Source organism: Hyalella azteca, unplaced genomic scaffold (assembly GCF_000764305.2).
Source record: "Hyalella azteca isolate HAZT.00-mixed unplaced genomic scaffold, Hazt_2.0.2 contig9145, whole genome shotgun sequence".
Lineage (NCBI taxonomy): Eukaryota > Metazoa > Arthropoda > Malacostraca > Amphipoda > Hyalellidae > Hyalella > Hyalella azteca.
Genome location: NW_025939222.1, coordinates 77,955 through 91,074, shown reverse-complemented (window position 1 = coordinate 91,074; position 13,120 = coordinate 77,955). Strand labels below are relative to the sequence as shown.

The window sequence follows — 13,120 nt, the reverse complement described above, 5'->3', positions numbered from 1 at the left end:
TATTACACAAATGCATTTCATTGCTCATTACTGCAATTAAATGGCCGCTGAGTAATAATTTTTCACGCAGACTAATTAAGTGGTCACAGGTTCCTGGGGCTTCTAATCTTTCAGTAATCAGCGATCGTTTCCTTGTTTCTCTGCTCCACCATTAATGTCTTGTATGTGTGAATGCCGTCCTGTGTAAAAAATGCCAATTTTCAAGACGCATTTGAAACGGGTGAAATTATTTCTCTATTTCTCTTTAAATAGTTAGATAGGATTGAAAGGTTTTCGTTCAGAATGCTTTTTTTGCAGTATCAAATTTTCAATCAATGGAACTCCTATTTTGTCCCGTTTCAAAATAAGGAAAATGGATATTGTGTCTATAAATTAGAGTTATATTTACCAAGGGCAGAATAAAATTCGAAATTTTGATCCAATCCTTTCCTATTCTCTCATTTAAAATGAATGTTCAGGTCCCGGTAATATCGCGACACAGTACGTATCCTGGATACGTGCCCAAACAGCTACTACATATTCTGGTGCTATATATAGGCTTCAAACACACAAACACAAACTTTGGCTAGTATATATAAGATGATTTCTTAATCTCCGGAGGACCTCTATGGAATAGTTTCTCGTTAGATACATATATGCTTTCTAGAATAATTTAGTAGATGTATTTCATCCTTCATGGGATTCGTCTGCGAGTTTCTCATTGAGTTGTTACAGTGGATGTAGTCGACTGGGATTGCAGATTTATCAAGAGACCTAACCTGCACTGTAAACCTCAACTCTCTGCAAGGATTCAATTGCCTAAACTCGTGATTGCATTTGAAGCTTCCAAGAAGAATATCTCTAGTTTAGTAACTAACAAGAGTTTGCTTTACTTATTGCTAGAACTCACTCGGAACTTAATTTTGACAGCTTTGGGAAAGTTCCTGCCCTCGAAGAATTACGTCAGGATAAACTGATCGCCGCGCGTGCTCCCCTGCCATGTGGAGTTGCGGGTTTTGGCTCGCACCTCTCGTGGGCGTCTTCACTGCTTGACGCAGATTAATGAGCACATCTTGGGGCAGAAATCAATGAGCTATGGCAATGAATGGAGCCTTGAGGCTGCCAGCAGCACCCACAGAGGAGTTCTTTGCCCCACCGTGAATCATGCGGGTCTCATAATTGCTCTCAATTTAAAAGGCTCTGCTGGGTCTGACTCATCCTTGCATTGATGCTCTCAGCGCCCGTTAAACTAACGTAGCTATGAGAGCCACTCAAACACACGTAGGTATTGATTAACTGTACTTATCCGTATTGTAAGACATCATCTACTTATTATATACAGAGAATGCTGGTTGAAGATACGCTTCTACGAATGCGTGACAGTTTATGTTTTGAAGCTTACAAAATACGAGAGCTACATTTTCTAAACTTCAATTTCTAAACAGCTCCAGCTGTTTAGCACTTGTGAGTCACTTTAGAAGCTGGTATTTCTTTTTCGTTATCCAGTCATATTTAAGGTGTAAATCCTCAGTTGGTTGTAAGACAACTTCTCATAGTTTGCTGGTATGGAGAGCTGTAAAGTGATACGATGTTGCGCAGGTGCAGAGCGCCCGCCGACATGTCTGCATATAGTCGCCGACATGTCTGCATAGTAGCTAGCGCCTCTCACTGCGTGTATGGACACTTCGGGGCTAACTGGGGACTGCTTTCCCATTCTATAATTTCTATAAGATTATTTTTTCTATTTTTGCTCAATTTAAGTATTTTAAATACATTTAGTATCAAATGCTATAGAAAATGCTTCAAATTTATGGCCACTTTGGAAACAACAAATATTGAAACGGTGAAGTCTCTTGTTAGTTTACGCTCGGCAATTGTGCCTCCTACCTCACCATGCCCTTATTTCTGGTCCACCCACACGTACGTTGCATTGTACATTATGGCCATAGGTCTCTCAGGGGCTTCAATATGAATAAAGAGAGACAGCAACCATTCGCACCAACGCAGTCTCAATACTCGTGCGTCAAGACGTACCTTGAACTGCTGTTCGCATTGACTACTTATGTCGCAAAAATTAAACCGATTCCAAGCTTTAATTTTGTAAAATAAAGTGCTAGCCTTAAATGCTACTGCACTTCCGAACGACTTGGAATTTTTACCAGTCTAGGTATACCTTGGCTCCAGTCAAACCTCGGGTGCTCACGTATCAATCGATTCGTTCGATAACGAATCGTACTCGCTGCAATGTCTTCAAATTGCGACCAGGTGCTCTGGCATCGATTACTATGCACGAATTCACACCCCAACACTGATACCGAAGTCCTCCAGTCTGCTAGCTCGTTAAATATGACCGTGAACCGTTGACTTTTTATCTATCAGCATAATTTATAATTATATGTCAATGTTTCACATGCGGTTCACTGCTTGTACTCGACCATTTATCGCACTTTCCATGGCACCCGTGCACTGGAAGCACAGCGCTGCGAAGGGCTGAAGACGCTCGCGTCGATCCCTGGGACTCCGTTAGTTGGAGCTTGATTATCTTCGGCCTTCAAATAGCGAGCAACGTTCCGCGACACTCTGGATCTGAGATCGTGTTGTCGCCGTGGGTCAGAGATCGTGTCGTCACCGTGGGTCAGAGATCGTGTTGTCGTTGTGGGTCAAAGATCGTGTTGTCACCGTGGGTCAAAGATCGTGTTGTCACCGTGGGTCAAAGATCGTGTTGTCACCGTGGGTCAAAGATCGTGTTGTCGCCTTGGGTCAGAGATCATGTTGTCGCCGCGGGTCAGAGATGGTGTTGTCGCCATGGGTCAGAGATCGTGTCGTCACCGTGGGTCAGAGATCGTGTTGTCGCCGTGGATCAGAGATGGTGTTGTCACCGTGGGTCAGAGATCGTGTTGTCACCGTGGGTCAGAGATCGTGTTGTCGCCGCGGGTTAGAGATCCTGTCTCTTATACACATCTAGATGTGTATAAGAGACAGGTTTATTGCTCTAGCAATGATATGACAAAAATTGCAAAGAAGTGCCCACAAATTTAGATAAAATTGAAAAAATCACAAAATGAACTTTGATATTAAGGAGATATCTGGCGGTCACTTATTTAGTTCCATGCCATTGTGATAGGTAGGTCTTGAATAACCGTAGAGCAAGTTAGGGGGCCAAGTAAGTAATATTTCTGAAACTTTAGAAAGGGTGGGTATTTTTTAGGATCCTAATCAATGTGTTTTTTTTAATGGCTTGCACCATTCATTTNAGCATGCATACAGGCATGCAGGAGTGTCATGCATAACCATGCATACAGGCATGCAGGAGTGTCATGCATAACCATGCATACAGGCATGCAGGAGTGTCATGCATAATTAGCATGCATACAGGCATGCAGGAGTGTCATGCATAACCATGCATACAGGCATGCAGGAGTGTCATGCATAACCATGCATACAGGCATGCAGGAGTGTCATGCATAACCATGCATACAGGCATGCAGGAGTGTCATAATTAACCATGCATACAGGCATGCAGGAGTGTCATGCATAAGCATGCAGTAGGAAACTTGGTGTTGAATTGAATTACATGTCCGAAAAATATTATGTATATTAAATTTTTCATGGAGTGCGGGGTCAGGGACTCAACGCTTGCTTGCGGTGGCCGCTGAAAAGCTGCTAATTATTTTCGTCAGGGAATGCCCGGCAGCCTATCCCATTAATTTAATGCACATGTGCAGCAGCTGTCGTTTCTTGCGTTAGTTAGAACAAAGACATATGTAACCGTGACGTCAATATATTGACGTCATTGCGGCGCTTTTATTACTGATGCCAGTGAACATTGCTCTAGTGTTTCAGTGAAAAGAAATATACTTCTATTTAATTCCTTCCAGAATATCAATAGTAATGTGCAGATGACGCTCATCACATGTCATCCTTCATTCGAGCTCCCGCTTGCGTCAGTTACAGTCGGGATAAATTTATGTGGACGATTTGAAATGGAAAATCGATAATAATTTTTTGGTTTGTTCCCGTGGAGTTCATTCAGTTGCTTGAGAATTCAAGGTTTCTTTGCTGTCCGTTAGCATGAGAATAAGTTATTATATAGCTTAACCGCATTCTTATATACTCACACAAATTTGAGTGTATTTGTATAGGGAAACGAGGAACAGGAATAAAATCGTATTTAATCCGTTTCTTCAGAACTTTAGTCATCGTAATTCGTTCGGGTTAAACCTGTAAGGCCGGGTTAACCTGCCACTTATCACGCACAACCTGCCGAGTAGCGCTGGTCAAGGGAAGACCTGACCTGAGGTCAGGTTCCTTTTGCATGTTTTGCCTAACGCCTCGGGGGCCATTACACAACCCTACATGTTGACGCCGCGGCCGAACCTGCAAGTCTCTGTCATATTTTTAGTAAATTTTTGCTTATGTTTGAACCCTCAATTGCGTTATATATTCAGTAACTTCGGTTCCATGGATACTCTCATATTTCATCTGACTTCCGTGCGACGTTTTTAGCGCATTTTCTCATTTATGGATAAAAGCGCTATTGTGCTCGTCATGTCCGTCTGTCTGTCCGCGACTTTACGTTTTCGTCGACGAGAAAATGCGCTCTCTGTCACTCACTGCAGCGAGTACTGAGTTATATTTTTTGACATGTTTTTAGTTTTATGTACGAGTAGTATCATACTAGCTATGTATATATACATAGTTCAGTTAGGTTAACCTTATACTGCAACTTCAAAAGTTATCCCGGGGTGACTTTTTTGCAACAAGCACAGTTTTATTTGCTTCCGTTTTGGTGACATGAAGGGTACCATCACATTTATCCTCAAAAATCGTTCAGTCTTCTGTTAGCCAGAACTTGCTCGGCCTGACATCCATCATGTAGCTTACTGCACATGTCAGACAGAGACTTTCGTGTTCATGTGTGACCGTTATATTTATTCTAAATGTCAGGATTGAAGAGAAACTCCTTTATATTTAATTGAGAATTACATGTTTAGTGATCTAAATTAATAACCGAAATAGTAACTATTTATTGATTTTTTAGTCTGATGGTTTGACAAGGCAATGTGGTTCATGATGTCAAATGCGGTTCATGATGTCAAATGCGGTTCAAAAATTTGATTACAGACGTGCGCGTTTGGAGCAGTACCTAGTCTATACATATTATAACTCACATTGATACTGCCCTCCAGTGAAAAGCAATCATTATAGTATAACATTTGAAGTTGCTTCCCACTTCTGAGAACTAGCGTTGAATGTACTTATTAGCTATTAAGTCTGCCGCTCACGAATGAATGCTTGATATTTCTTACATCAAATATTCCCTTCTAATGCTAATCTGATATAATCACCATCAACTTTTACCCTATACGAATTACTAGGATGATTTTTCGATGTACGAATGAATCCTTGTTCGAGTGCCCTCCCCTAAACATTATTTTGTGCATGAGGAACATATACTACTATATCTGGTGCAGATGTAAACTAGGATGTTTCTGGTTGCCCTCTGTGTTCCTACATGCTGGAAAAGCTGATCGACCGACAACTGGCAGCACTATTATATTCTTTCGTCCGTTATTGTTACTCGTTATATATAATAGTTACTATATAGTTTTGATGAGTAATGTGAACTGCGAAGCCGCTACTCTCGATGCCATTCATTTGTCCAACTTCGGCACCTCACTCATCCGTGAACACAGCTATTGCTCATTTTATATTGAAAAGTTACTTGTTGACTGAGGCCTGGCAACATGAAGATGGAAGAGCTGGAAATCTTCTCAGGGCTTTTCATTGTGCTGAATTATTTGTCTTGATGCATGTTACTGGGCATTCTCATGTAAATTCATACCCAAGACAGTTATTCACTCGCATTACATACCGCGTTGCAGGACTGCAGTCACATATGCAAGCTACTAACACAAGCGCTACTAACTCCTAACAAGCGCGCTTCTCACGCGTAGGAGATCGAGGTTCTGTAATTTCATGGTTGAACTATATAAGGTTGACCCACGAGAAGTTCCGCCTTTCAGTTCAGCTTTCTTGCAACGTCACGTAGATCGAGAAACGTAAACAAACCCGTCATTCCCATGACGGATTGGTTGACTGGTTTGATCGCATTTCGGTGATTGGTTAATGCTCGTGACGTCACTGAGATCAGTGACGTCACAAGCGAACAACAAACTACATCCGCAAAAATGGGCTTCTGATGGGTCAACCTTATACCAGTTCAACCATGTGTAATTTGGTCTTGCCTCCGCCGCGGCGCAGTGACGCGCCTAAAACGTTATTATATGCCCTGCACCGTGTGCGCGCGCTGCTACGCCCGGGCTTCAGTATACTAAACTCTTTAATAGGAAAGGTTGTAAATGTTATCTGCAGGTTATAAAAAAAATTAGTTCAATTATGCCTCCCTGGGTAGAAATTCGTTTTGTAAGTAATGGCATTCCTATTCAGTGGCTACTAATTCTTTCGTAGTAGCCCTAATTACATAATTAACGGATAATTTATAGTTTGATTTCAAAATTTATATTGACGAGCTCCTATGGGTAACTATTAAATGTTCTTATCTTTTGAACGGCAATGAAGACGAGTGGTTTGTTTAATCCACAGATTTGCCTCTTCGCATGTCCGGCTGTTGTCATATGCGAAGCTTCATTCTGAGTCATTTCCCTTGCTTGTTGGTAGGCATAAAAAAAATCCACAGATCGAAGGCGTCCATAACCGAGACCTTTCCTTCAGCTTCATTATATGATAGCGCGCTTCACCTTGTAAACTAAAAGCCTTGGGTCGTTGTGATGATACTACGGACTATCAAGCTATCAAGGGCTTTTAGGTGGGGTTCAACTAGCGGAGACAATGGAGCTAGTTTGTCGTCATGTGGAGCTCTCGCTTGCTTGATGAACTGTGAAGCTTATCCATTAAACGGGATGAGTAACACGCTTTATTAGCGAGGAAAGTCCAGTGATAAGATCCCGCGCTGAATGGTGCTTTGGTAATTAATATCTTTGGTGCTCTTTGGTCTTCTTTGTAGTACGTACTTGTAATGCGGGATTGAGTCCTGGTAATTACATCAGCAGTAAAAGGGAGAACAATGTCAAGGGCATGCTTTTGTTCCGAGATCCATAGTTTAGCAGGTAAAAACTACGAAATATCCATGCAACTTATGTTGCACAAAATTGAATTTTCTTTTATCGTATATCGTATTACAGTTACTATTACTTACTCCAACTCATTCATACTTCTTTTGAAATGGATTTTTGGTGTACGGGCATCTTCAATTTATAACCTTTCATGGAGCCTTTTGCTCGTACGTCAAATGGGAAACAAATTCGGTTATGAATAAACTGCCTGCATCGGAACCAATATAAAAGTTTTTGAACAAAAATGTTTTATTTTTTATTCATGATATGTTTTTTATCGTGATATGCATTTATAATTGATGTTAGTTGTTTTACTCGCATCAAATTCGACAGTTTTAGTTGTTTATTTATTTTTCTATTGCTGTTGTCGTGCATTTGTTTATCTGGTGCAGTGGCAGTTGTGTCTGCACTCACGGCACGCCTCGGTGCAGTTGGTGCGTTCATCTGGTGCAGTGGCAGTTGTGTCTGCACTCACGGCACGCCCCGGTGCAGTTGGTGCGTTTATCTGGTGCAGTGGCAGTTGTGTCTGCACTCACGGCACGCCCAGAGCATTTATATACAGTGCGTTGTGTACGAGCTTTGCACTCTGTAGGGGCGTTCCTGTCCGTGCAGCGGAAACTGTGGGTCGCGTGTCCGCAGTCCGGTGCCAACGCCTGGTGCTTCAGTGCATTTATAATGTCCTTTTGAAGATAATTTACGAATTAAACTTTAGTGCATGCCTTTTTATACTGCATTGTTCAAAGCCTGTTTAGCCACAACCATTTATAGGTCATTACCACATTAATAAAAAGGAAAATGAAATTTGAAAACTCAGTTTCTGGGTCAAATTATTCGAAGTGTAATTAAATGAATTTTCATTGATTGCTCTTTATCAATTTTTTCAATGTTTTTGGGAGGTTAGAAACCTCATTCATTTGATTTTTAACCTTACTAAATCGTCATCAAGGCTTGCATGGCAGATGCTGCGACAGAGGAGATGTAATGCAGAATTGAATTGGTTTCAAACGACATGATGCTCGTCTCACTTTTATTGCATAATTGTGCTTTGAATAGCGTGCGCAACACACAAATCATGCAAGGCAATAATTGTCCATTTGTGTTAGTGCAGCTCACTATTACATTTATTTGGGCAATTTGCCTCTCTTTGGTTAATAACATTAAAAATCAGAGATGGGGGTGTTCGAGGGCTGCAGAACGAAGTTTTCCCAAACTCTTGAAGTTTATTTCTCTGCGCCTATTTATCAGAAGGTCGGTTGCACTTCATGGTATTCGCTTAATGCGGGTGAGGCGATAGTCACTTCGTAAGGTCGGTTCATGATCCGAAATTTCACTACTTTGAAATCATTTTTGGGATTTACTTTCATCAAAAGTTGTGCGAACCTCACAGCAGCGAAGAATATTCATATATGACCGTTTTCTATACATAGAAAGTTTAGTACTCTCTCTATACACAGTATTCGATCAAAATTTGATTCATCACTTAATAATCTGTGATTAAAAGTTATTTCTTATCAACGAGCTCGTTCGGTTAAGAGACGTATCGTTCGGTCAATGTATATATCTACACGAGAATAATTGTACAAATGAGATCCGCATTGTACTTTTAGCGGGTATTAAATTGGAATGACAGGAACCTTAATTATATATAAAAAGCTCTGCGTTCCAATTAAATGTTCCTCATTGGGCAGGGTGGCCCAGTGGTTAAAGTTCAGAGTCCCAGGATTGGAGCAGAGAGGTGCGGGTTCGATCCCAGCTCTGTGCGCCAGTTTCTGGTCAGAATCGGCGAGGAGGCCGGGCGGTTAAGCGCAGCAGAATTGTAGCAGTGAGTTGCGAGTTCGAGACCGCAAAATGCTGTGAATGTTCTGCTATGTTAAGAATCGGCGACAGGCCTATAGTATTTAAATAAATATTTTCTTATCTCTGCAGTTATCCGCCTCCCCGCGTCATGCGGATATTCCGGCGGTCATCTGACCAGTCCCCAGCCATCCTCGTCCGCCACACCCCCATAAGGTGAGCGATGGCTGAAGAGAGCTCTTAAGTATCAGGGGTGGTCAACAGTAGCTGGTAAGAGGTGGCAACGGATACGTTATATTACTTTAAAGTGTTTTCCGCTTTAATAATCACATTTGATCTTGCAAAGAGCGGTTCGCCTTGGATTGAGTTTTGCTGAGGTTAATTTTATGTAATGGATACATTAATATCATTGTCTGACGTATGTTGATGTACACGCTGATCATCAGCTGCCGCATGAGAAGCCATAACACCGCTGATGAAACAGGAGGGACCATATACTTTTATGTAGCACATATATGGTCAAAATAATCACTCGGCTAATAGTGTAAAAGAAGGATCATTTACGTATATATGTGGTTAAAATAATCGCTCAGATAATAGTCTAAAAGAAGGATAATTTACGTATATATGTGGTTAAAATAATCGCTCAGATAATAGTCTAAAAGAAGGATAATTTACGTATATATGTGGTTAAAATAAACGCTCGGCTAATAGTGTACAAGAAGGATCATTTACGTATATATGTGGTTAAAATAATCGCTCAGATAATAGTCTATAAGAAGGACCATTTATATATGTATAGCACCCTTATTGTCACGATGCTCGCTCTCATCTCGCCGGTACAGGACGAGCGTAGGTCCTCACCGCGCCTCCTTCTCGACGCCGGCCTCGCCCGCCGCTGGCGTCTCCTCGAATTTTGGCTTCCCGCGGCGCCCTCCACGGCGGCGCTCGCTGCCCTCCGCCCGCCACCTGCCTTTCTCGACCGCCGCTCCTGCGTGCGGCCCCAGCGCTGACGGCGGTGAGACGCTCCCTGAAAAATTTTGCGATATATTGATAATATTTTCTAGGATATCAGTTCTTGGCTTTAGAGTAAATACAGTTTCATTTTTTCATTGAACGCTACGATAACATTTGATTGACTTTGTTAAAGGTCTTGGTAATATTTGTAATTTTTATTTTTAAATGAGTTAGCTTTATCCAATATCACGGACCTAATTTAAATCATGAACTGGAATCATTGTGTTTTACAATAGTTAGAGGGATTGCTGATCTTTACTTTCCAATTGCATTAAGAAGGCGCAAAAGCGTTCAATTTACTACAACTACTCATAGTATAACGCGGCTATACCGCCCAGTCTACCTCACACAACTTACAACGCGTTGCAAGCCTATGAACACTATAACGACGTCCCCTGTTACTGCCTGGCCAGATTTGCCGGGGCCTGATGTGCGGAGGCTGCAGCAGACACCCGCTGCTCCTCTTGACGTCACACTCTCCTCCTGCTCCGAAAAAGGTCTGTTCATGCACTAACTGATCCATTTGTCAATTTGTTCTCTTCTGTGTAAAAAATATACATAATCTACCATATTCAGTACGATGTTCTCTGAATTTACTCAGAATTCTATTCACAGTATTTGCTGAACTTTGCACTCAACTTTAAGTCTATTCATTAGAAATTATAATTTTACTACAAAATGAAAGTCGCAAAATGTCTAACACTACATATGCACTCTGTACAGTACGTACACGATCACATTTTCCTATTGCATCATTTCTAAAATTAATTCCGTTGTACAAATAACCATACTTTAATCAAAACAAAGAAAGAAAAGGCATAAAAATAATGAGCTCTACTCGCAAGTTAAACCAACGTAAACTTACTAATTTGATAAAACTGAATGCTATTAAAAATGAAAGCATAAGCTTTGTTCAAACCGCTGAAGTGGGTTTTATTTATCACGGTATGCCTTCTAATAGGTAGGGAGAATCGTTTTCTTCATTTGTTAAAACTAGAAAACGATCTTTCAGAGGATAAACTGCACTAATTTAATTGGTTCAGATTTAGGAATGAATTTTTGAACCAGACTGTAGTAACACTGTAATTATGAATATTGTTGTGGATGTTTTTATCGTATTAGTGAATTTTGTAGCTGACCTAAAGTTGGCGAGCATTGAGTTGTTTGTAACGCGGTTCATGCTCCACTTAATGCGCCAAAATTTAATTGAAATTGTGTAATAAAAAATTGAAGAATATTGCATTAAACTCAGCGATCGATATTTTTCTGTTCATCCACAATAATTTGACTGCACACGTGTCAAACTAATGCAAAGAAAGTTCTAGGCGACAGGCCTTTTGCCTGAAAATCTCAAATTAGTTTGAAGCGAACTTGGGATATTTTGTCCAACAGTGTACTAAATATTGTGCTCCGAGAATGAGTGAAGCTATAATTATGAAAATGATGGAATAGCCGCTCTGTGAGATACTATCATCTACTCGTAGTACGAATTCTATCTCGCACTAATCACGACGTTGTGCGACTGTACCTTCTCGCAAGCGTGTTCCGCGCTTCATTTTTCCATGGCACGACAAAGTGAGCGTCACTGCAGACTATAGGGAGGAACCGCAAGCAACGGAGCTGCCGGTGTTGTCTGAGCTCTGTTTACTGTTGACGCTCCAGCGGTCGGCTGCTGCTTCCTTCCTTCTGTTACAGACAGAAAACTAACAAAGCTCCTGCCGGCGCAGCAGCAACGTCTGTTTTTAACTTATTTTATTTTCCACTCAACACGAATGCAAATATTTAGTTTTCGGCGTCCATGAAGGTACAAAACCGGGTTACGCTACAGACTTGGTTAGACGGGCACAACAGTCGTGGGCAGAACAGTAGTGGGCACAGCAGCAAGTCGTGGGCACAGCAGCAAGTCGTGGACACAGCAGCAAGTCGTGGGCACAGCAGCAAGTCGTGTGGGCACAGCAGCAAGTCGCGGGCACAGCAGCAAGTCGTGGGCACAGCAGCAAGTCGTGGGCACAGCAGCAAGTCGTGGGCACAGCAGCAAGTCGTGGGCACAGCAGCAAGTGTGGCCGCTAATGCTGTATGGCTGCAAGTGTTAGAGGACGCGATCAATATTTCTATTTATATTTCAAACTTTAAATTATATTGTCAGGTAATTATTTCTTCTGTCCAGTAACTGGGAATGCATGGATGCATGGGCACAGGTTCACTTGTATAATACAATATTTATTCATTTCAGTAACTGAGAATGCATGGACACAGGTTCACTTTTATAACACAATTGTATTGATGACTTTAGTGTAGAGCAGAATAGTGACTCAGTGGCCGGGGACTGCGCTCTTGGTTCCATCTAACGTACGTCATCCACCGACTGTTTCCGTTGTTCGTCACGGTAGACGATATCCGTTTGGTGCTGCGGCTCTTTATTTCCTATCAATGTGGCTCTAGTGATCTGCTTTATATTCTGCCTTTAAATTTATCAATACAATGTGCTGATTATTTATGATTGAATGGTGAGACTTTGTACGGTATTTTTTATAGGACAATATAGCAATATTTCTTTAGCTGTAATGGTGTGAACGGCCTTCAATAATATAAAACAATATAGTAATATTTCTTCAGCTGAAGGTGTGTACGGCTGTCGTTTATTGGAAAAAATTCTTTTTTGGTGCTATTTTTCGGCTTTGATTTTCTCATTGCAGCAATATAGCTATCATTCAAAGCGAAAATAGTTGAATTATCACGTTGACTACGATTGCTTCATCTTGTACTATTATTTCATTTTTTTGTACTTTTTTAAGCAGGGTTGCCAGACGGTCATTTTTTCCGGACAAATTCCGTGATTTCGTTTTTCTCAATTGCGTTGGCCGGCTAAAATTTATGATAGTGGTGCTTCCTAATTAAATTTTAAATACTGAAAAAAGAAAATAAATGGAATTTTTATACCGGAACCTACAAATAAACTAGTATACATTGAATTATCGGCCTTTTTGGCCTTTTTTGTTCTCGGATTTGGCCGATTTTGGGCAACCTGAATTCATTCGTGGTACGCATATGTACCAATACGTAGTCAACGTGTTAAGGCGGCGAATATTTGTTTTATTCGTGAAAATGTAACAGGAATCGAAGGTTGAGGCGTTTTACGCATCAAATAAATATACAGCTGTTATATGTCATGTCTAAAATCAGGTATCAGCTGA

General features: G+C 41.1%; 1 protein-coding gene across 1 annotated transcript in view; it reads left to right on the top strand.

Annotated features, from left to right (window-relative positions):
• LOC108679422 overlaps positions 1 to 13,120 on the top strand; it is a 77,781-nt gene that overhangs the window by 25,000 nt on the left and 39,661 nt on the right. The window contains exons 2-4 of the mRNA XM_047881930.1: positions 9,042 to 9,125; positions 9,755 to 9,927; positions 10,340 to 10,423. Of these exons, the coding sequence (XP_047737886.1) occupies positions 9,061 to 9,125; positions 9,755 to 9,927; positions 10,340 to 10,423 (322 nt within the window). The 5' untranslated portion in view covers positions 9,042 to 9,060. The remainder of the gene's footprint in view (positions 1 to 9,041; positions 9,126 to 9,754; positions 9,928 to 10,339; positions 10,424 to 13,120) is intronic.